The sequence below is a fragment of the Hoplias malabaricus genome, chromosome Y (assembly GCF_029633855.1).
Source record: "Hoplias malabaricus isolate fHopMal1 chromosome Y, fHopMal1.hap1, whole genome shotgun sequence".
Lineage (NCBI taxonomy): Eukaryota > Metazoa > Chordata > Actinopteri > Characiformes > Erythrinidae > Hoplias > Hoplias malabaricus.
Window position 1 is genome coordinate 46013310 of NC_089820.1, and position 25861 is coordinate 46039170.

The following is a 25861-nucleotide window of genomic DNA, read 5'->3' on the forward strand; positions in this document are numbered from 1 at the left end:
TAATAATTTATAACCTTTAATAGAGAAAACAGTTCCATTACTAGGAAGAGTTAAACTTGTGCTGTCAATGTTAGCACTTTAGCAAATACTATTAATGTAGCATTTTTAAAGGTTCATTGTTTTTAATGGAAATTAATTATTTTACCAAATTTGCCCTAAACTTTCTCTCGTAATTCACTCTTTTTATAGTGACAGTGACATATTAGTGGTTTTATTTTGTGATGTGAACACAGTGTCACTATTGTTGAGTTCAGATGGTAGGTTACAATTTATTTATGCTGAAATATGTATTAAATATCATAATTAACTCTCACTGTCTTATCCCAACATCCTGTTCTTGTTCCCTCTCTCACACACACTTTCTCTTGTTTGAGCCACAAATTGTGCTACAGTAGCATTAATTCCCCACATTAAAACTACTGTGTCTGAACATGTCATGTTCAATGCTAAAGCTCTCCCTGAAAGCTTTACTCAGCAAATTAAGGGATTTTAATGAAAATATCAGCAAAATTACACTGAGATATTAAAGTAAAAAAAAAATTCCTCTAGCTGGATTGTCATACATACCACACTACACATTTAATTGTTTTTTTCTCCCTCCAACTCTAAAGAAATACTAGCATTTTAACTAGTGATTAATCAAGAGCTATCAAAAATATTGTTGTAATTAACACAATCCAATTTTTTAATATCAGACACTGCTACATTGATAAATTGATTTTATATTTAAATATTTATTATTAAAAGCTTAAGTCTTAAGTAGAAGAAAAAAAATGCAATTAATTGTGATTAATCACAGCAATCTGTGCAATTAATTAGCTATTTTCTAAAACTGATCGACAGCGCTAGTTTAAACACCCCTGGTGGACTTTTATTGAACATGGTGAGCTTAGGTTAATGGACGCCTGCTCCGGAGAGTCCTATATTATGTCATGATTTATATCTAGATTATAAAAACTGGAAGTCTGTGTACTATGGATGTACCTTAGTAGCTGATTTCACTCCTTTAATGTGTATACACACTTGGACCTTACCTTGACATTCTTGTTCTTTGATTTTGATTATGGATTTCCTTAGCAACATATATCTGTAACCTCTTATTCAGTTCAGGGTCGCGGTGGATCTGGGGCCTATCCGGAATCACTGGGTGCAAGGCAATAACACACCCTGGACAGGGTGCCAGTCCTTCACATAGCAACACACATGCACACATTCACTTTGGAGTTGCCAATCCAACTACCAACATGTGTTTTTGGACTGTGGGAGGAAACCAGAGCACCTGGAGGAAACCCACATGGACACGGAGAGAACACACAAAACTCCTCACAGACACCGGGTGCGGGACTTGCAGGTCCCTGGAGCTGTGTGACTGGACACTACCTGTTGCACCGCCCTGCTGCCCTTATTCCGGATATCATTTATGAAAAAGCCTAAGATACAGAGTGCCTCATGCACCCATTAGTTAAAATGTCCATTCTATAACAAAAATAACCATGAAAATTTGTGAATTTACTGAGGAATGCTATAAATGCAAAGTTCCCCCGTGTATTACACGTACATCTACATAAACATGCATACACATCAAATGTGATTTTGATGGAGGAAGAGTTCCTCTCATCAAAGCTCCATTAAATGGGAACGCCAGGCACTTTCTCAGATGTGGAATTCAGTGGAGATTTCCCGGAATGAATGAAATGAACAAACAAAAAAGCAAACAAATAAGCCAGTAAATAAACAAATGTTTATAGGGCAGAGTTAAGCAGATGCTCCCAGATTACATATCCATCAACTGATGTCAAAAGGTCAAACAGCTGCACTTTTCTGACAGATGTGTTTCAATGTTGTGACTCTGTAGACTGCTATGTATTATGGATGTTATTATGTGTGATTAGCAACATTCATATGTAAATGAATGTGTATTACTTGGCACATTTATTTCTTGTATGCAAGGAAATTGTCAAAGCTTTATTGATTTGACACTGTCTTAACACTGTCTTAACTGCAGGCAAGCATTTAGATTTTCTATCACTTAGCATGGGAAAGCCTTCAGCATGTCTACACCCAAAATATTAAAGCTGAGTGTTAAGTCAGAACGTAAATCAACCACAAAACGGCTTCATGGGTGATTATCCAGGTGGAATGTCAGAGCGGCAAGACAAGTCAGGAAGAGGAACAGGGTGTTAGTCAAAACTGGCACGTCATGTTTCATGCCAGTGTAGACATCTGCACTGGTTATTATGGGAGCACTCTTTTTTTACATTGTCACACACTTACATCACTCTTCCAGTTAGGGAATGGTATTAGATGAAGAGATTGAGAGTGTGGGAGAGAGAAAGAGTGAGAGAGAGAGAGTCTATAAAAGGTGAGTTGATGAGTGTTTTGATGTTTAGTAGCTCAGACACTCCATCATGAGCTTTGGGTGGGAACCCAATCATCAGAAAATGAAGCAACATTGGAAATTCAAGAACGCTGACTCAGTACTGCACATTACTGATACCTGTATTTCTTATGTAAATAACACACCACACTCAGTCACCCGGTGGGGGACTCAAACCCACAACCTCCAGGTCCCTGGAGCTGTGTGACTGCGACACTACCTGCTGCGCCAATTATTCGTGCCAATAATTATCAATAAGCATCCTTGGGTTTGTAAAAGGCACTATATAAATTGAACTAATTATTATTATTAATTATTATTATCAAGACCTACATTACATTTATGCACCATTTATAGACACCAATTATAAAACGAGAATTCAGCTATTTTAAGGTGCGTGCATTGTGGACATAGGCATTCTGCAGTGCACACATAGATTGTTTATGTCAGGTTTCCTCCTCGACTTCTTTGTTTTGGTTTTGTTTCCATGTTTCATTCAGTCGCTCTTGTGGTTTTCCTTGTTTTGTTGTCACATGTTTTCTATTCTGTTTACTTAGACATGTGCTCCTGTCCCCTCATGTGATCCCTTGCCATGTCCCCTCATTTGTATCATGTGACTTGTGTTCACATATGGCTCTCAATTCTGTCTGTTTAAAAACCCATTCCCTTATCTCTGTGTTTGTTGAGCATTTGTGGGTTTAGTTATAGAGTTTCTTTAGTTCTATCATTTCTAGCTTTCTCCTTTGTTCGCTTTCTCTCTGGTCTCTCTCTCTGGTCTCTCTCTCTTGCTCTCTCTCTCTCTCTCTCTCTCTCTCTCTCTCTCTTATTCATTGTTATTCTCATGTCTATTGCCCTGTATGTTCTAGCCTGTCTCTGCATATCCTTGTTAGTGTTCATCTTAGTTTGTGTTTTACTCCTTTAGTGTCTCTGTTCCTTGTTTACACAGTTAGTTTCTGTTTTATTTCTTCATGTCTAGTCCTTGTGTGTCTTCCCTCAGTACATTATGACATTTTAAGTTTAATAGTATAGCCTTTGTTTCTCTTGTTCTTTCATTATTCCTAGTTGTTTTTTTCCCCTCAGTCTCTGTTCTATCCCTGTCTTTTGGTCCTTAATTTTAGCAGTATTTAGTTCAATATATTCAGCTTTTTTTGTGTCACCTAGTCTTATATTCCGTTGCTTATGTTTCTCTGTTTTCGTTCTTATGCTCAATTTCATTCCTGTTTGTGTTCAGTTATTTTTACTCTGTTTAAAATTATATATCCATGTTCACCCTTCAGTAGTATGGGATGATCAAAAGCATTTGGACACGAGACTAAGGCCACCATGCCCAATGAAAAGTGTAGGTTAGAAGAGTAAACACCTCATAGATACTGGGCTACTGAGCAGTCCAACTGTGTCTCTGGAACATCAGCGCTCCACCTACTACCTTGTGGGATGAGTCACTATTGGTTCCATGGCTGAATATTCCAACATAGTCTTGAACCTTCCCAGAAGCTGTTAATCCAGAAAAGACAGCTACCTCTTGGGACCTTTTCAGTTCAGAAGAATTGTTGGATGAGCAGGTAGCCATAGAGTGTACATCTGGATGATGAAAAAAAATATGTGAATTTGACAACCATATGTTCAACTAACCATGACCATCCCTCGGGCTAATATGCTGGTGCTTGTCATAAAAATCAGTAGGTTGACCTGTGAGTGCAGTGGACGATGGGAGGTTTGGTCACCTCGGTGACTAAAGGATGGGAGTGTGTTAAAGTGATGCAACATAAAATACGGAGCAAGCAACAGCCGGCCCCTACAGAGTGATCAGCTCCTGCTGCGAGTGCACAGATTAATCACAGGTGTGAGGGCTGATGGGATGCGATGTGTGTGAGTGTGTATGTGTGGCTATAAAAAGCACATCTGCATTAAAATGCCATCCCCCGGCTCCCGGCACTGAAAATGGTATTTCAGTGCGACTATTTAAAGCCCGTTGAAGCGATGCCTCTCTGCGCTCAAATAGCATCATATACTATATGCATTATTTATAGCCTCCATTTCCATTATACTGGCCTATTGGGAGGGGAAGGGGGAGGGGGGGGTTGAGCAACAGCTCGCTGGTATGGCGAGTGCTGAGTGATGTCACGTGGACAAGAACATAGAATCGCACCATTTAGCTAACAGGACAGGACAGCGTAGTGTGTACTCAATTGACCTCTCCATGCTCCGCCCTTAAATATTATTTCATGGTAATAGTTGTGAGCTTAGACGAGCTTAACAGAATTATGTTGACACTTATGAGATTTTTTTTAATTGATTTTAACTGACACTTTGACTTGTACTTTGAAAGGTTACAATTGTGGTCAAATTTGCATAAAATTTGACTGCCTTAAATTTGTGGTCACATGCAAATTTTACTTTTCTTCAGGAATCAAGGATATTAATATCATCAGATTCTGTTCTTTTTGGAAGATTTTACACAAAATTTTGCAATTTTCCTGTGAGGTTTTTAAGGCTTTAAACCACAAGTACATTGGTCAGGTCAGGTCAGGTGTTTATGACGGATGATTAGTTCTGGTTCACAAACACAACTCCAACTCATCCCAAATGTGCTGAATAGACCTCCAGAGGATGGAGTCATGCTGCTGTTCTGCTCGATGCTGAGGGGCTTTACGTTCCTCTAGTCCAAACTTGACATTGGGTTTTGGTATGAGTCACTTGTGCAGTTTCTCCAGTGTTCCATTTTATTTCCTGCTTTCCTTGAGCTCCCTGTCAAACATTATGGAATTACCAAATATAGAGGATATTCACCTCGCTGTTGTAAAAAGGGTTTCCCAATTTCTTCCTCTATTTAATTTGGAACACGATATGCCATTATTTCAAACAATTGTATAATTTTTTAAAGGTATTTTTATTCAGTGGCAGTGTTTAGCTATTAAACATATAATTTTATGTCATATCTGTGACTTGTTTATTTGCTACAGTCTACAAACGTGTGGGGATTGCATAATTTTGCCAGGGTTTGTGTGGGGATTATCTAAGCTCAGTGTGTGCACACTTGAATGCATTTGTCCAATATGAGGGCCCTTTAAAGAGGCTAAATTCACTAAGACTATCTACTGCTTAGCTGTTTATGTGGAAAGAAAAACTACATTTTTCACCCAGTTTCATCTCCAGTTCCAAATGCCTACATTTTTTCTTACAAACACCACAGCACAGAGCCAGGAAAGTGATCCAGTACATCTCTCTCCCTCTCTGAACACCCCAGCCAGGAGGGCTAATCTCTCAAATTCAGCAGCACAGAGAATTAGCACATCAGTCCCTGACAGAGGCAGAACACCCTCTACACTCCAATCTCTCCTCCAGGCTACTGACAACATGTACTCGGCTTAGATTTAAACCCAACTGTAGAGGGCACCTCTGTGGAGGCACACCACCACTATTTATGCGATTATGAAAAACGTGTTATGAATTCTGGTTGCGTCATGTGAGGGAGTGCACCAGCAGGACGACAGAAGGGCATTCCAGTGCTGGACAATCATGAAGCTGGACAAAAGCTGAGCCATATGTAGGTGGAACAGCATAACAAGGCAAGGTACATGTGAAGCATATCCTTATAAATTGGTTGTTAATTGTTTTGAAATATTGTCCTTGGTGATACTGAAAAACCAGCTCTAACTAGACACTAATGTCTTAACCTGTCATGTCAGCAATTTTCAGATTGCAAGAGCTAAAATTTTCATTGTTGGTTACGTTATACATAAGATTTAAAACTAAGGCAATCAAGCACCGTGCTATGTACAGGACACCAATCACAACTAATGACAGCATGGCACTCCATATTCAGGGTTTCAGTATTAAAGCCAGATCTTCTTGGTTGTCTTGGTTATAAAACCAAGCCTGGATCTAAATTTATAGAAAAATAATTGCAATTTAAATCGCTACCTTTATATTGGTTAGATCATTCAGCACTACTATATAATAACTAATCTCAGATGATCGCAGATGATCAAGTATTAATTCAGGATATGAAAAATGACATTAAAGGTTGTTTTTTATATATTAATGGCAGAACAGTGTGGCGCAACAGGTAGTGTCAACTTTCACACAGCTCCAGGGTCCTGGGGTGTGTTCTCCACCATGTCCATGTGTGTTCCCTCCAGATTTCTCCAACCACACTTTGGTATTGTGGTGGCACTAAAGAACTCTTTTTAACAAACCAGTTCATCAAAGTTCTGCCTGCCGGATCTGCCCTGGTCAAGTGTAAGTGCTGCTTTTATTAACTGGAATTGCCAAATAGGAACAACAACTGCTCAGCTGCCAAGTGGTAGGCCACACAGGCTCACGGATCACTGAGAGCTGAAGCATGCAGCGTATAAAACTTGTCTGTTATCATTTGCAACACTCACTGCCAAGTGTTCCACAGTGCCTCAGGAAGCGATGTCAGTACAACAGCTGTTACACAGAAGCTTCATGAATTTGGTTTCCATGACTGACCATCTGCACACAAGCCTAAGATCACCAAGCACAATACCAGAGTGTCTAGTGTCTACTGGAGTGGTGTAAAATGCAATGCCATTAGACTTCTGAGAAGTGGAAACTCATCACTCTGGAATAATATATCATGCTACGCTACCTGCCAGTGTGACTAGCAAATCTTGGCTTGGCATACATTATACCAGGTTCACACTACAGGATTTCAGCCACGATTTTCAAGTTGCCAGAGATCGCTGACCCTCAGGTTAGAGGCAAATTGGGATTCACTCTGCACCGGCTCAGATCTGAAAGCCTGCAGAATAATCGTCGATGCCTCACAAATGCCCGACAGATATCTATCAGGTTTGATAACTGGACCTGTCGGCGACTCTAACTCTGGTGAAACGTGTTTTGACTGGCAGTGACTGTGAAGACAAGCTACAGAGGGGAAAGAGAGGGAGTAGAACAACACTGTCTGTTTGTTGTCTACTGCTTCTGTTCTTTATTTATATTAAATATGTTTTATATTAATTCTTAACTACAGCACTATATTTTCCGTACTTTGTGTGTCGCACCATGGTCCTGGAGGAACATTGTATCATTTCACTGTCTACTGGAATATAGCTAATATGACAATAAAACCCCTTGAACTGTAATATGTATTGGAATACATGTGAGCACACACACATTTTTAAGTCATTTTAATTTCAAAAGTATTTATTCACTTCCAACTCTCTCTGAGGAACAGACAATCCCTGCTGGCCCTTGTGCTTATTCAATTTCTCATTCATATACTAGCAGTTTTCTTACATTTGTTTTCACTGCAAATCACAGCAAAAAACTGCTTGTTTCAGGGTGTTTTGGAAGAAAAACAAAACGTGTGTTGCACGTGGCATCTTATCAATTCTCATGTGTGAGAAGGCTTGTTCGACTTAACTTGGCGCAGACTGAGGGAAAATTAAGGTGTGGCACTGTTCTTCGTTGTCTGAACTGTGCATTTTAGTTCCTGGGGAAATCTTAATATCATGTCTTGGTTTTGTGTTTTGTTTTGTTTTGTTTTTCAACATTTTTTCCGGTTCACACCGAAAACCATTTTTTAATTTTGTTATGATATGAATTTTTCATGCCGTGTCTGTTGTCTGGAGGTACTTTGGGTTTACAAGGTCGGAAGTGGACCAAACAAACACTTACTGCAGATGCTGTTGAGCTAAAGTATCAATAGACTTATTGCTGGGAGTTACACATTATTACTATTTATGATTATTGTTATTGTTTATTTCTTGAAATATTGTTATTTAATGAAGATATTTCAGATTTCTTCAGTGCAGTACAACCATTGACAAGCAGCCCTGGCTAGTTTATATCTAAATACCCCTTATTTGTTTATATTTGTTGTAAATTAATGAAGGTAAAGTTTTCTAAAACAAACCAAAAACACTGGTGAGAGATTGATAACATTAACAGAGTGTAGCTGGTTTATATAAGTTGTGAAAATTAGCCTATAGTTTTGAAGTTGTCTGAATTTAGTGCCACCCTCTGAAAACTGATTATGACTGTGGGACCAAGCAAACTTGTATTACATGTAATACTAATGTGGAAATGTTTTTTTTTCGTGCAATGTTCAGTTCTCATGACAGTGGAGTAGCGTACTCTTAACCACTCTGCTGCAGAAATTCTTCTTGCAATCAATGCAGTTAACACATCATGCATGGAAAAAAGTCAAATACAGTGAAACCGATCTAATATTGAAAAATACAGTGATATAGAATTTTGTTCACACCGCCCAGCACTAACATGACTAAGACCTCATGCTCAAGGCAGTGTCAAAAAGGAAACAGTTGGCTGAGTTTGGTCTGGAGCCTGACTGCCCGGCACATTGTTCTGAACTCAACTCCATCAAACACCTTTGGGATGAATTGCAGCCCTCACTCTGAGTCAGACTACTCTAGTGGAAAGCTGGAGGCAGTTATAGCAGCAAGGGGGAAACAAAACCTTTATGAATGTGATGCCCATTTCTCAATGTAATAAGGCCAGTACCAAAAGTTGTGTTGTGTGTTTGTGCTCATTTCTTATGGCTGCCCCACTGGGATATACCCCAAGAAAGATGTGTGTGTTAAGGGTGATATTGTCAAAAAGAAATAGTGTCTTGGAGCAGCACAGTCTTTTATTGAGGTGGAGAAGGAAATGTGTTGTGTGTGTGGAAATGTGTGTAAGCTGGGGCTGGTGTATGTGTGTGAACACGTCTGCCTTTACTCTGTTATCTGCATGTCAGCCCCTTTTTGGCACTCAAGCCTTATCACATAGCTGCTCTGCATTCCTTTATTGGCCATATACTTGTCACATGAATCTATTGTATGGGAATGGACTCTAAATCACTACGGTTTCCTGGTGTCTCTGAGCACTGAATGCTCAGAACCAAAACAGTAGACTCCTAATGCACCGTGGAGTCTTTCCTGGTGTTAACAGAGTCTGGTGCTTTATTGGGAAACAATTTCAGCTCTCATAATTACCATTTAGAGATGTATTTGGTTTTAGATTGGGTTTTCCTTTGTTGGGAAATGCATTCTTAAAGTCGAACACCAGTTTACATTGGAAAACTCATATTCAAGCCTGAGTAAAGTCTTCTATTTTCACTTTCATTACATGAGTTCACAAGTTCTGAAACTATAATTAGCACTGATGAACCAATGAATAATAGGACAACGTTTAAGCGAATAATGTAGACAATCTTGTAATAACCTTTCCACTCAGGGGCAGCTGGAGGTTGCTAGGGTGGTGCTCTCCCTGCTGTAAATATAATAATAATAATAATAATAATAATATTTACTTTTAAAATAAACATATTTCTATAACCATAATCTACATATTTTATATACATATATACATATGTTACAAATGTAAAATAAGTTGTAATATATTAATAAAACAGAGTATCCTTTTCATTTTTGTTGCTACTGGATATTGTTTCGGGCGGCATGGTGGTGCAGCAGGTAGTGTCGCAGTCACACAGCTTCAGGGACCTGGAGGTTGTGAGTTCGATTCCCGCTCCGGGTGACAGTCTGTGAGGAGTTTGGTATGTTCCGCGTGGGTTTCCTCCAGGTGCTCCTCCCACAGTCCAAAAACAAAGTCCAAAGTCCTCCCAAAGTGTGTGTGAGTGAATGTGTGAGTATGTGTGTGTTGCCCTATGAAGGACATACGTCCCCTCCAGGGTGTATTCCCGCCTTGTGCCCAATGATTCCAGGTAGGCTCTGGATCCACCGTGACCCTGAACTGGATAAATGCTTACGGATAATGAATGAATATTATTTCTAGAAGCACTGCCAATCAGAAATTGTTGCCAAGAGAAAATGCACAAGAAATAGCAGCATAAATTTAGCCAATCTGTGTCCTTGAAACTGATGATTCCAGCAGCCTCCATATTCAACAAAGTCTGTCTGAGAGGAGAACTTTGGTAAAAAAAAAACTACAAATCAACAAATACACACACACACACACACACAGAGGGAGAGAGAGAGACCAGTGAGTTTATAATATATGTATATAGACACAGTATGACCCAGCAATGTATGACAAACTAGACATTCCTAATTGCCTTATTACTTTTTTGATAATATTTCTGTGTGTTTCTGAACTGGTGTGTAATGCTTTAATGTAATGATTTATATAATGTAATGTGCCTTGTATTACATTCGTAGGACATTAGTGCCACTGTTTTGGATCATAACTATATTAACATTTATAATTATTATTCTGCTGATTTGTTTTTAAAATTAATTAAAACTACTTAGGCCGGCACGGTGGTGCAGCAGGTAGTGTCGCAGTCACACAGCTCCAGGGACCTGGAGGTTGTGGGTTCGAGTCCCACTCCGGGTGACTGTCTGTGAGGAGTTGGTATGTTCTCCCCGTGTCCGTGTGGGTTTCCTCCAGGTGCTCCGGTTTCCTCCCACATGCCAGTAACACACGTTGGTAGGTGGATTGGCAACTCAAAATTGTCCGTAGGTGTGTGTGTGTGAGTGAATATGTGTGTGTGTCTGTGTTGCCCTGTGAAGGACTGGCGCCCCCTCCAGGGTGTATTCCTGCCTTGCGCCCAATGATTCCAGGTAGGCTCTGGACCCACGGCGACCCTGAACTGGATAAGCGGTTACAGATAATGAATGAATGATAAAACTACTTATATTCACAGACCATTGGTGTCCATCCCATTGTATTGGAATGGTTGTTGAAACTGACAGTGTGGCACAAACAGCCCCGCCTAGAATATTTTTCACCAGTATTGTCTCCAGTAAAAGCCTGGGATAAACATCAAAAATTGCATTATAGACTACTGTACACTCACTGTAACTCAATCATTTTTCATTCATTCCTCCCTCAGATTATATACTACTCTTTGTTTACAAGCTGCTCGTTGTTTGTTGTTTCACTATGGTGTTGAACAGAGGGAAGATGAGTTTCTATTTCGAGTCTTGGTTCCTCTTCTTCTTGGTTGTTTTTCTGAGGGAGTTTATTCTTGCCACATTCTCATCTTCTTGCTCAATTGGGGCTAGGACCCAGGATCCTGTAAAGCTGCTTTGTGACAACAGTAGTTGTAAAAACATTCTATAAATACATTTTTACTGAAAATACTAGCTGAAAAGCAAACAATAGTTTTTCATATTGGACATAGTGAATGTGAGAGAAATGGACTGGTGTGATTGATTTTGACAACAGCCAGACTTTTACGGCCTAATGATTTAGACCTAAATTGTGAGGAATATGGGGGTGAGTAGCTACTGACAGGCTTCTCTTAAACATGTAGATCCTGCCATTAACAACAGGAGATGACCTAGAGTTAGTAGTTTCAACGGTACAGAATTGGAGCAAATTCAGGCAGTAAATTAAATCAAGTTGGTATATTTATGGCCTTTAGAATCCTAATAAAAAAGCAGTAGTAGCAGTGATAGATGCGGGAGGTTGATACATGGCTTGAAAGTGTGTGTGTGGGTGGGGTGTAGGGGTGAGAGGGGGGATGCTGGGGGGTTGTGAAGACCTGCAGCAGTAAATCACCATTAGCAGCAGGTCAGAGTTTTGATTTCCTCTTTGTGTCACTGTCTCCTTGGCGATTGTCATTGGGAAACTGACCGCATCCAGAGCTCCACCTTCAAGCACAGACGGATCTTTCTTTCTCTCTCAGTACCCCCTCTCTGTCGTTCTGTCTGCTTTTTGTCTCTCATTCTCACACATGCACACGCATGCGCACACATTCTATTTGTTTCCCTATCTTACTGTCTGTCCTGGTTCTCTCCATTTGCTCCTTCCCCCCCTGTCTCTCATCTTTCACTTTTTCCTGGTTCTCTCCATTTGACCACCCTCCCTCCTCTCTGTCTCTGCGTCGTCTGTTTTTTTTTTGTTACAATTAATTTGCTCCTGCCTCTATCTATATTTGTGTTTATCTCACCTAATCTCTAATGTTCATGTGTACAGATACTTATTTTCTCTCTCTCTCTCTCTCTCTCTCTCACACACACACACACACACACACACACATTCTTTCCCTGTTTCTGTATCCCCCCCCACAATCACTTCTTTCTTTTTTCCCCTCAACCCCCCCCCCCTCCTCCCCTTCCCTCTCCCCATTTCTCTCTCCTCTCCTGCTGAATTAGATCTGGTTAATTTACACACTGGGCTGGCTGGGAAGAAGCGATCTGTAATAATGTGAGAGTGGTGTGTGTGTGTGTGTGTGTGTGTGTGTGTGTTTGATGAATAATAATGAAGGCTGTGAAACAGCTATTTGATACTGCTGACTCTGTAATGGTGGTGGATCTAGCTGTGGTGTAACCCTGACCTCTTGTTTATGTAATAGTATGTTTGTGTAAATACGATCAGTAGTAACCTTTATGGACAAAACATTGGAACACTTACACATTAGACCTACAGGAGATTCTATCTCATTCTAAATCCATAGGTGTTATTATAGAGTTTGTCCCGCCTTTGCTGCTAAAACAGCTTCCACTCTTCTGGGAATGCTTTGATATGCTGAAGCATTAAGGGTTCCCTTCACTGGAACTAATTGGCCTAAAAAATATCCCATAGCAATATACCTCCTCCACCAGATTTTATAGTTAGCACATTGTGATCAAGCAGGTAACGTTCTCCTGGCATTCCCCAAACACGGACCCATTACTCAGATTGCAAGACAGAGAAGCATCAGATGCTTGGCATTGTGTTTAGTGATGTAAAGCTTGCTGCAGCTGTTTGGCTATGGAAACCCATGCCATGATACTCCCAGCTCACAGTTTTTGCTCGGATGTTAATGCCAGAGGAGGTTTGGAAGTCTGTAGTTACTGAGTCAGCAGAGCATTGGCAGCCTCAGCACTAAACAACCCTGCTCTGTAAATATAGATGGTCAATAGATGGCTGAGTTGCTGTGGTTCCTAAATGCACATTTCAATGAAATCACTCCCAATTAATCATGGAATGTCTAGGAGGGAAGAAATTTCACAGTCTTGACTTGAATTAAACAACTGAAGTCAATGACTAGGAGGTGTGTGTAACTCATTTTGTCTATATAGTGTATTAGGGGCAGACATGGCCTAATGGCTAGGGAAGTGAACTTGCAATTGAAAGGCACAGATTCAATCAACTGGACTAGCGGGGAAAAAACACTTTCTCCTTCCTTTACATCCTTGGTTCAAATGCCCTTGAGCAAGGCACCTAACCCCCAAATTCTCCCTGTGGTTTAACCTCAGCTGAGGCGTCAGTGTTCACTGCTCTTTGTCAGTAGTGTGTGTGTGTTTTCACTGACACTGATTTTTAAATGTGGTGTTCCAATTTAATAAGTCTGCTGTGCAATTATAAAAGCAAGTTTCTTTCTATTTTCATTTAAATTACTTCACAGTGTGAATGTGTGTGTGTGTGTGTGTGTGTGTGTGTGTGTGTGTGTGTGCGTGTGTGCATTCAGTGAGCTAGCTAGTGAGAGACAGTGAGCTAGCCATAATGGCACCAGAAAACGGACCTCTCTGGACTGCATGTTTTATGCATGAGGGCAGAGGGCAGAGGCCCAAGAGAGGGATGTGTGCATATGTTTGTGTGTGTGTATGTGTGTGTGTTTATGTTTGTGGGTGACCCTTTAAGAGCTGTTGACTGTCCACCATTCATGTCTGTGCTGTCCAGTGAATTTTACTGCCGTTCCCAAAACACCAGTGTATCTGTGTGTATTCTGTCTATATGTTGATAATTATAACATTATAGGAAAAAGGGAAAGGTTCCTCACACTGCTGTGAGGCTTTGATTGCATACACATTAACATTGGTAAGGTCTGGTTCTGATGTTGGATGATTGGTGCTGGACCACTGATGTCACTCCAACTCATCCCAATGGAGCCCCATCACTCCACATTCCATAGTTCCATTGCGCCTCTACACAATGCTGTGGGTGATTTATACACCTGACACTTGGCACTGGACATGGTGAAATTAGACTTGAGTGGCTGATTATTATATTGTATTATGTTTTACAGTGTTTTTACCATAGAGAATAAACCAATGTGTGCCAACATAGTTTGCACCTTGAAGCTGAACTCAATAGCAGTGGTGTCTACAAACCTCTGGACATACGGTGTATGTAAGTGGTAATGTGAGCCTGTTCGCTACTGAGAGAGTAAGTGTGTGGTCGAGAGTGCGTTCAGAAAAAAAGAGGTAGGCTTTGATCATGTGCAGTGTGTGTGTGTGTGTGTGTGTGTGTGTGTGTGTGTGTGTTTGTGTGCACTCCCCAAGAGCCGCTTCTCTCTGTCCACCCATCGCTTTGCCTTGTGGGTAAAATAGCCAGCCATTTCCCTTTAGCCATGCTTTTATGGGTGAGTTACTACTCAGTCCTCAACGCTCTAGGAGGCTGTATGTGTGTGCGTGTGCTGGTAATACATCACAGTGTGGCGACCAAAACCTGCTTTAACACTAACAAGCTGTTCCCCAAATCATTAAATGTTAAAAGGTAGACATATTTTAAGGTTGTTATAAGGTTAGGGCTAGTAGTACTTAAGGATAAACTAAGGGGATGCTATATAATCACCCCATAATGCATGAAAACCAACATGTCTTTGTGTGTGTGGGTTTTTGTGAGGTGCACTTTAATAATAAAGACTCCATGGCTACCACTCAACCCACCATAAACCCCATATAATGCTGCATTTAGATCAGTTTCTCTTTAATCATAATTGACTTAGGAAAGGATTAAACTAACATTTATTTTAACAATTAATTGATTCATTAAGGATCGTACAATCAAAATGGAGTCCAACACAATCTGATTGGCTGAGGAGCTTTCTAACCATGTTGATAGTAGTGGTAACAGCATGGTTGTCCATATTAACTGTATCAGTTAGTTGAACAGCGGTTGCTTAGGAACGACTCAGTTTAACCTGCAGCTATTGGTAATACAACTACTTTTTCTAATAGTAACTTTTAGTGCATACAGAAATACAAAGTCAACAGATTAGCTTTGTAACTTAAATAATGTTTTATTTGACGCTAAAATAGCTAAAAAAGTAGCTTAGTCAGATTCTAAGGAAGGATGTGACAAGTTTACATAAGCTTCCACTTAGATTAAAAGATGTTTTTTTGTGACAGTGTCATTGTGCTGCCAACAAGCACACAGAACTCTTGCTTGGAGACACACACTCCTGATTCAAGTATGTAGACTGTGTTAATGAGATAAAACTTGTCCTTTACTTATTACAAAGATGAGGACTTTTATTTTATTTAGATGTTTGAATAACACATACTTAACAAGTGTATTAAAATAGCGGTGGGTGGAAGGACACATGGAGAAAAACATTTCGATTTTGCCTGAATTGCTGCATGTGATTCAGAGACATTTTCCTAACAAGTGTTTGCAGCTTTTTGATTCTGTCACTGTAATTGTAATAAGACTAACCTGACAGCTGTTAAGAGCAAATTGTTAACTGTTGAGACTGAAATACAGAGAGAGAGAGAGAGAGAGAGATACACAGACTGTGCTAAGAAAAGAGAAAGAGAAGGAGAGTGATCGAGAAGGCTAAGGAGTAACAGTGGATGATAAAGAGACTGATACACTGTAGTCAGAAAGCAGCATACCTTAGAGTACTGTAAAAAAGAGAAAGAGACAGAGAGAGAAAAAGGTAGAAAGAAAGCTAGTGAGAGAGTAAGAGGATATTAATAAATGACAGTGAATGGTAATAGGACAGATATTCCATGGTGAGCTTAGGATGAGCAGAGAGAAAGAAAGAAAGAGAGAGAGAGAGAGAGAGAGAGAGAGAGAGAGAGAGAGAGAGAGTTTGTTAAGAGAAGGCCCTCATTGGTGCCTGATCTGTCTCTAAGAGAAGATAGAGGCGAACTCTCAGATATGTGTGTAGTTCATTTATTTTTTTCCCTTCTCCTCAGAGATTTCTTTCTTTCTCTGTATATGTGTGTGTGTGTGTGTGTGTGTGTGTATGTGTGTGTGTGTGTGTGTTCCTTTCTCTCGCTCTCTTCACCCTTCCGTCTTTGTCTGGCCATTTGCGCAAACAAAACAGCCCATTACGGAGGCATCTCTTCTCTGAGGAAGCTTAACTCACCCAGATCCCCCTGCCAAGTGTCCGGCCGAGCGCTAGAGCTAAGCTAAAATAATCCAGACCAGTCGGAAGACAAAAAAAAAAAAAACGCGGGATAAAAAGGCAAGATAGAGAAAGTAACGAGGAGGGGGTCCTTGCTCTTGTTATGCTAAGAGTGTTCCCGGACGGCCCGCTCGGCCTGAGTTAATTACGGCTGACATTTGAAGAAGGGCACTTGTGGCGTGGGCTGTGAAAGAGCCTGGCCTTGTGCTAATTGAGTTTGTGTTGACAGCTCCTCCCCCCATGTCACTTTCCCTCACCCAGAGACAGAGTGCCAGATCCAGGGAACACAACCAGATCCTCCATGTGCTCTGCAGCTCAATTAGTTTTGGGTAGGTAGTACTCTGTCCTAAAAACTGTCCCTGGGATGGTACCATTTACGCCACCACATTTTTATTGCAGAAGTCTTACCTAAGCACTCAAAGATGTTTTTTGAGGAGTCCTTAAAGGCACTCATCAGGGTGTAACACCCAGTGAATCTCAGACTGAATATACAGGAAAGCAAGAGACCAACCACTGAAATAACTGTAACACTTTCGTGGTTTCTGGAGGGGGACATATTACATTTCCTTTTGATAAGTGAACAAAGTTCCTGTGGGAAATGTTTGTATCATGCGTCTGACAAAATACCACAGGGATCAAAGAACAGAGCACTGTTTCCACCTGCCAGGCCAGCCCTCTTCACAATGAAACTTTTTGGTGCCTGTCCTTTAAATGAGAATGAGCCATAGATCAGTTCAGCACGAGACAACAGGAGTGAGGAGCAGAAACACATGTTCTTGCCATTTTCATTAGATTCATTTATTTAGTTATTCATTTAATTAGTTCTTGTTTTCAGCATATATTGTCAGTACACTTATTCTTCTACTTTCATTGTGTTTGTTCTGCTCCATTTAACCCCGTCTTTGTGCTTTCACATCAATGCTGGTACAGTGCTATGATATGGTGATACACAGAAGAGGAGGTGGGACAATCCTTAAGTATCACCATCTACATTGGATGCAGCACAAAATCAAATCAGCTTGTTTTATTCCATGTCCTCAGCTCACAATATAATGTAGCATGGACTTGTACAGCTCAATATTTTATGAAATATAAAAGATGTTCAGAATTATACACAAACTCTATATTACTATAACCAATATAATAACCAATGAATTTATAATCCTTAGCCAAGTAATCATCTCCTAATGGATACAATAAATAAATATAAATAATGTAAATGTGATAGTTAATACCAGACATTAATGTTATATTAGTCTTTTTTTCAAAGCTCCTATGTGAATTTCATTTACACAAATACACACACACACACACACACACACACACACACACACAGCCATGTTCAATTTCATATTGCTGAGCAAGGTCACATTAATTCACTTATTTGTTTGATGCCTAAAGCTATATAAGCATGATTCAGTTATGTTTTCCAAAGGCTCTGCACACAACAGCACATCATGTTACATCACAGGAATCACAGAATATTATATTCAGAGATATTCTTAAATATAAAATATATTTCTGCACATTTCAGTTTCCCTTGAAATTCAGTGAATAAACTGTAATTGTAACTGTAATCAAAATGTAAAGGGAATTGTGTGTGTGTGTGTGTGTGTGTGTGTGTGTGCGTGTGTATTATTTTGGGGACGAAAGCTTCTTTCCACACATGATGGGGTCTTCACTTTTGTGGGAGCCACAGGTTGGTTAGGGTTAGGTTTAGCGTAGTAGTAGTTATGGATAAAGTTAGTGTAATCACCATGACATTAATGTAAGTCTATTAATGTAAGTCTGTAAGTCTTGACACTTCGTTAGGTATAACAGGCATATATGTGTGTGTTTAGGTGGGGAGGTATGGTCATGTGTGTATGTGTGCATGCGTGTGTGTTTGGCAGGGAGGGTCTCCACATGAGTCCCTCTGCCTCTGCATCACTGTCTCAGACCCACCTGGGTTTCTTGAGTTTGGTTAATCACAGACTACCTTTGGGGTTAATTGGCCTCAATCCATCCAGTGTGTGTGTGTGTGTGTGTGTGTGTGTGTGTGTGTGAGTGAGTGAGTGAATGAGTGAGAGAAAGAGAGAGAGAGAGAGAGCGAGAGAGAGAGAGAGAGAGAGAGAGAGAGAGCATCTGTAGCTGAGCAGCTTTGTTATTACTCTTTCTATTTCACACACATATGGTTGGCCTTTGCTTCCAGATGACACCCAAGAGTCTTAGTTGTGTGTGTGTGTGTGTGTGTGTGTGTGTGTGTGTGTGTGTGTGTGTGTGTGTGTGTGTGTGTGTGTGTGTGTGTTGGTTAGTGGGGGAAGGGAAACTTGAATACTAGCTCCCAGTATTTATCATAAGAATAAAATGTTGACACAAGTCATGAGCATCTGTTGTTTCACTGGCTAGCTTTAGATTTAATGTTAACTACTAGTCAGTCTGAAGGGGAAGCTTTTGTTAATGCTCATAAAGCTTCATCAGGCAGTGAAAACTGTTTGTTCAACAAACAAATGTTGGCTATTTTTAATAATACAATTTTCTGATGCTATTTCGTAAGCACATTAAACATGACGTTAATTCACTAGGATTGGGCTTTACACATCCTCTAACTGTCAATGCTATACCATGATCAATAACACCTGTATTAGAGAAAACTGTTCATAATGTTCTGTACCTATTATATTCATTACATATTATACATATATTTTACTCTAATTCTCTCTGTTTGTTGTGTTGTCTTTTTCCAGCTATGGCAGATTTCCATGTTCACCCACTCTCAGTGCGTGCAGATTTGGCAGGTGTTGCGCGGTTTCAGTGCCAGATCCATGGGCTGCCCGAGCCAGTCATCAGCTGGGAGAAAGATGGACGACCAGTGGACACTAGCGACGAGAGGTACCACCTGGCTTATATTAACACAAACAAATGTACACCTCTCCCTCTTTCAACACATATGTGCAGGACAGGAGCACTTATAGTTCTACAATTACAGACTAGTCCATCTGTTTCTCTTCATACTTTGTTTGATCCCTTTCAACCTGTTCTTCAATGGTCCAGACCCCCAGAGAACAGGTGTGAATTGGGTTGTTGACCATTCTCAGCGCTGCAGTGACACCAATGTGGTGGTGATGTGTTAGTGTGTTGTGCTAGTATCCGTGAATCAGACACAGCAGTGCTGCTAGAGTTTTTAAACACTGCATCCACTCACTGTTCACTTTTTTAGACACACCTAACGCGTTGGTAAACTACATAATGCTCCTGTTTGCTAAGTAAACCCAAGAGAATGGACAGTGAGTGTAGAAAAAGGACAGGTGGTCAGTCGTAATATTATATATGATACTATACAAAACACGTTAAATGGTCCTGAGCCACTGTGGTCCAAGTCTACAGTGCTCTCTTCCTCTCACACACACATGCATACATTTTTAATTCCTTAGTGACCTTTCTCTGTTTATCTCTTCTGTGTTCTCTCAGGTACACTCTGCTGCCCACAGGTGTTCTGCAGATAACAGGTGTTCGGCCTGAGGACAGTGGGGTGTTCTGCTGTGTGGCCCACAACAGTGCAGGAGTAAAACACAGTGCTGGAGCCCACCTAACTGTCTCAGGTCTCAACTTGCACTCTCTCTCTCTCTCTCTCTCTCTCTCTCTCTCTCTCTCTCTCTCTCTCACACACACACACACACACACACACACACACATTTCCTGTGGTATTGTATTTTGTATTAATTGTAATTGTACAATTGTAATAATTGTACAATTGTAATAATTCACAATTAATTTTATATTGTACCATGATTGCGCTTAATGAACGATTAATTTGTTTTTGTATTTTTGACCTTCGTAGTTAAGTGACTTCGTAGTTAAGTGACGTAGTTAAGTATGCTCCAGTATTAAAGCTGGGATATTTTTTCTAATGCTCCTTTGCACTAATGTTTTTAGCACTATTTTTGTTAGGTGTGTGATTTTGCTTTGGACACTGAAATGTTTTTTTGTCAGTGTTTACATTTGACTTCTTTTTTTTAGTGTCATCTAAATTAAAGTCAAATAACAATGTGTCCAAACCACAGGCAGTGTGTTGTTCTTTGGTACAAGTTGCTCAAGATGCTCGGTCGGACTCAGCATTTAGATTCTCCTCCATGTTGCTTCCATATGGCTGATAGAGGCAGAATCATGTATCTGTAGAAGGGTAGTGTGGTTTTAAAGGGACAGTACATTAACACAAATTGGGGACATGACAGAATTTCAAAAATAATAAAAAAGTAAAAAAAAAACTTGATATAATCGATATAGACAAAATTATATCGATTAGAAGTTCTGAATACCGATTTCAATTCATTTTCGATCAAATGCCTAGCCCTAACCAACGTAAACTTTTGCAAACCGAAATAAATGTAAAATGCTTTGCATAGGCTTATATTTGTTAAATTGGTTGAAATACATCTGTTTACATCCTTTCTTTCACTTACCTGTCACCTCTCCCTCTTTCTCTCCAGGCTCCCAGTCTTCTGTTTACAAAGACCCAATGATCCTTGTTGGCCCTGAAAACCTTACACTCACAGTTCACCAGACCGCCATCTTGGAGTGTGTTGCCACTGGCTACCCGCGCCCCATTGTGTCCTGGAGCCGACTAGGTAAGCCCTGAGATTTTATCAGAGTAAGAGGATGTTCACACATTGAAATTGGAATGGAATAGATCATGACGACATGGTGCTTGTATTATGAGTTTTCCACACACAATAGAAATGTCTTCTAAGTCAGGAGAAAATTTTGCTTCCAATTTTCCTGTTGATATTTATTGTCATCTAGCTGTACTGTGCCAAATCATACTTCTTACATTTCTCCTCTGGTCTAAGTGTACTTTAAGGAACAAGATATTTTTTCTTTAAAATTACTGCTTCAAAATCATTGTGATTCTTTACTGAACTATACCAGGGAGAACAGAGCCTCTGTTGTTGCTGCTCGGGACTCAGCACTGCAGAGACTGCACTATGTAACTTTTGGAGTAGTAGATTTTAGGACAGTGCTGTAAAAGTGAATTACACTCTGCAACTGTAGGGGGAACCCAGGAGCAAAAATACCAAATTTTACTTAGTGTTCCTTTAAATACTAAATCAAATTGGTGACAACGGTGATGTATCTGGTCCTAAAGGGTTTGGGGATAATGAGATGTGAATGAACGTATGGAGTGTGTTTCACTTTGTTGCATTAACTGTCTCTATTTGTCTGGGATAACTTTAGACTAGATGTTACAACACTGCGGTGAAGATGTTTTGCATCCAGCCACGTAAGCATGAGGGAGGATGATTAGATCTGGCTCACAAATGCTACATTTTCCAATGAGCGGATACTTGAATGCACTTTAGAGTAGCAGAAATCATTTCAAGGACTGTCTACAAACATTTGGACGTAACATGTTTTTTAAAGTAATATTTTAACCATATCACCCACTCTTCCTATCCTATAGTTCTTTTGGTATTCCCATTATGGCTTCTCTTTTCATTTGAAGCTGAAAACCCTGGAGCGCCAATATATAAAACATCTCAGGGGCAATAGCGGAGACCAGCTCCAGCTTTTCATATTTTAATGAAAACATTTATTTGAGGAAAGTTGTAATTTACATAGGCTAACTGAATATTTCACATCGGTTTGAATCTGGAAAGCACAGTGTCTTAATTATCGTAATAGAGCGAGGGGGAAAAGAAGATGGAGGTTAAATGTCTGAGGAGCAGGATTGCATAATGTGATAATATACCAGTATTGCAATTGCATTGCTTCATACTGCTAGTGCAATCCTCTTTAGCCAAGAGGATTGCATGATAGGGATAGAATATTATGCACTGCGATTGCATTGCTACATATTGCGATATGCCTTGCAATATGCATTATTTGGACAAAACTTTGTGGACTCTCTACAATAATACTCGCCTACATTATATGGATGTTTCTCCCTTTTTGCTGTTCCTGGAATGATTTACACCAGATGTCAAAACATTTCTGTGAGATGTTGATGCATTTCAGTCACAAGAACATTAGTAAGAGAACTGGTTTTGAATGATTAGTTCAGGATTACAAATATCACTCCAGCTGATGCCTACTGCATTGGAAAGGGCTCCGCTGCTCAGAGCATGTGCTTCATATTGTCACTGTCCAATGACAAACACGTATCTCATGTACCAATAGAAATTCTTTAAAGTTGCTATTTTGGAGATATATGTGTTTAATTGGACAGTGAAAATACCTTTTTAGCCTATGCTTGGCATTGAGCAAGGTGCTCTTAAACTCATGAGCTGCTCCAGAGTAACCCATTTTATTTGGTGAACCAGTGTTTTTACATGAGTAAGGATTAGACTGAAGTTCATTTGACCTTGATGGATATCAGACTTTACATGTTGGTTTACATTAATTCCTTAATTTATCAAAACCTATAGAATACTTTCATTGAATAGTATGTACATAGTAAAAACATAGTGATTGGGTGGAAGGCTCATTTTCATTTTGGCAGTATTGTGATAACAATGAACAAATGGAATGTAGTGCAGCAAACAGTGGTCTATTTCAAGCATTTGTTTCTTTTAATGTTGATGATTATGGCTTACAGCCAATGAAAACCCAAGAGTCATTGTCTCAGAAAATTTGAATAATCAACACAAAACACCTGCAAAGGTTTCCTAAGCCTGTAAAATGCTCCCTTAGACTTTTTCAGTAGGCTACACAATCACAGGGAAGACTGCTGACTTGACAGATGTCCAGAAGGCAGTCATTGATACCCTCCTGCTCAATCCAAGTACATTAATGGAAAGTTGAGTGGAAGGAAAATGTGTGGTAGAAAAAGGTGCACAGGCAACAAGGATAACCACAGCCTTGAAAGGATTGTCAAGAAAAGACCATTCAAAAAAAAAAGGAGTGGACTGCTGCTGGAGTCAGTGCTTCCAGAGCCACCAAATACAGACGTATACAGGATTAGGTCAACATTTCTGTATTAAAAATAATTTTTTAAATTTATCTTATATAATATTCTAAGGAAATAATGACTTTTGAGTTTTCATTGGCTGTAAGCCATAATCATCAACAAAGAAATAAATGCTTGAAAGGCTATAGAAATATATATAGAAAGGAATCTATATATATACGAGTTTCACTTTTTGAATTTAATTACAGAAATACATGAATTCTTTGATGATATTCTAATTCACTGAGATGCACCTGTAGAACACGACTGTTACAATGAAAATAGAAAGCTTATCCAAGACGAAAGTGTTATTGCTCAAAAGTCATTGGCTTTATTTCTGCCCTTTTGTTACAACATGGATGTCAGCTGTGAGAAAATGGTATTTGTTTGTTGGACGCTTATAGCTTTCCGAAGCCATTAGTTTTTAAAACAGGGAATGGTTCGTTGAGGAATTTTAATCTCACCGACCTTCATATAAATGAATGCAGAGAAAACGCAGTAACTGCCCTTAAGGTGACATCATGCCCTGATGAGGTGCCATTGTGTATATGTGAGTGTGTGTTGGTATATGTGTGTTTGTTTGTATGCATGCATTAGCATGTGCGCACATGCATGTGCTGATTTGGCGTCTCAACCATTTGTCTTCTTTGCCCATGTATCATTAATGGAGTCTATTTATCACCATAAAGTGGTGTTTGACACCTGAACATACATAAGATAGAACAACATTTCTCTTCCTATTATCATATTAATAAAGAGTCTCCCTCACGTCCATAAACTATAGTGATCTACACTATATTCCAACGATGAGTACAACCTCAACCTCAACCTCATCTGCCAAGTAGAGGGCGGTTTATAAGTAAGTGTAATTTACTTTAATGATATAACACTCTCATGACAAAACCTTGATTATCCATTTTTGTGTCCATTTTTCCTTTTTGCCCCAACTGGAAAATAGCAGCAATAGTTTGTATTGTTTCAGAATTGCATAATGAATTAACCTATAAAATTCAGGCAAAATTGTTTGGACTATTTTCCTTTTACTGTTAACTGTAATAGAAATTTAAGAGTTTTTTTAGTTGTTGATATAACATATTGATTTAATATAAAACTACATTTGGTGTTTAATTTTTGATGATTGCTGCACATAGTATAAAAAATCTATAATAATTTTTACATTAGATATATATTAGAAAAGCAAATTAAATGTTTAACATTTAAGTCTTATCCTATATCTTTCTTGCTAAATGTTTTATTTCTTACTGTAATATGTGTCAGATTTATTTCATTGGGAGTCAGATTACAGAATTTTAATGTTTTGTCTCTTTTCTTTGGTTTTTATCCTTTTTTGCGCTTTATCTTGTTTTTTTCCTACCATGTGCTCTGTGTTTGTTTATGCCAACCATGTGCTTATGACTCCTCATGTGATCTCTTGCCACACCTCATTCTGTGTCTCTTCCCTGCATGTTTATAAACCTTGGTCTTTAATCTTTAGACTGTTTGTCATGTTATGTGTGTATCTTAATCTTGATCTGTTTCTTCCTTAGTCTTGTTCATTGTTTATTCTCTGCCTTAGTCCTGTGAAACTTTCTAGGTTCTCCTCTGTTTCTGTTTAGTGTTTAGTTCTTTGTTGATCTCTAGTATTAATTTAGTCTGGTTTTGTCATTGTGTATGTTATTAAACATTATAAACATTATATATTATATAGATACACAGGAGAAGGATAAGACTTGCTGAGATTTTTTGATAACGTCATTTTAAAGGTACATTGGGCATTTTAGTTGCATACTTTAAAATATGTAGAACATGATTAAAAATAATAATTTTAGTGCAATGATATCAGTGCAAATGCATTCTCTGACTGAGAAAAACTGTTTGGAAGACATAGAATGATAATGAGGTACAGTATGCAGCTGTATGCACCATGTTTTTGTGTTGAAATAACTAGCATGGTTTGGTTCATTTCAGCATGTTTGTTTATGTCATAATTTATTGATCATGCAGGACTTGATAACATGTTTATAATATATTTTCCCATTACCTGTTTATTACCATGCAGAAAAAGCATCAGAACCTACTTCATGTAGTTTTTTTAAAGGGGCATAAGTGATTTACAAATATTAAAATGACCTCTGATTGAAAAGATTTGATGACAACCAAATTACATCTTAAATACATCAGTAACCTATCCTTTATTACAGCAATCTGTAATATATCTGTAATAAAATGAATTTACACAATTCCAAACAGCAGGCAGTACATTTCTTTGTGTTTTGTAGACTTTCGGTCTATCTGAGATATATAATCACATCTATCCGCCTGTTGTCACTTTCTAAGAAATAGATATATATTAACGTGCAAAGGTTTTAGGCACCAGAGATTATGAGATTTAAAAAGCTATTTATCTGAGAAGTTAGTGTTTATTTGCTAAAAAACAAACAAACACACAACAAATTACACCCAACATTAGAATAAAACAAAAAATAACATTATTCCAGTG

At 39.1% G+C, this 25861-nt stretch overlaps 1 protein-coding gene across 1 annotated transcript in view; it reads left to right on the plus strand.

The window, feature by feature from the left end:
• Positions 1-25861, plus strand: part of LOC136679420 (immunoglobulin superfamily DCC subclass member 3-like) — a 111347-nt gene that overhangs the window by 57746 nt on the left and 27740 nt on the right. The window contains exons 3-5 of the mRNA XM_066657928.1: positions 19163-19307; positions 19887-20017; positions 20906-21043. Coding sequence (XP_066514025.1) covers positions 19163-19307; positions 19887-20017; positions 20906-21043 — 414 coding nt within the window. The remainder of the gene's footprint in view (positions 1-19162; positions 19308-19886; positions 20018-20905; positions 21044-25861) is intronic.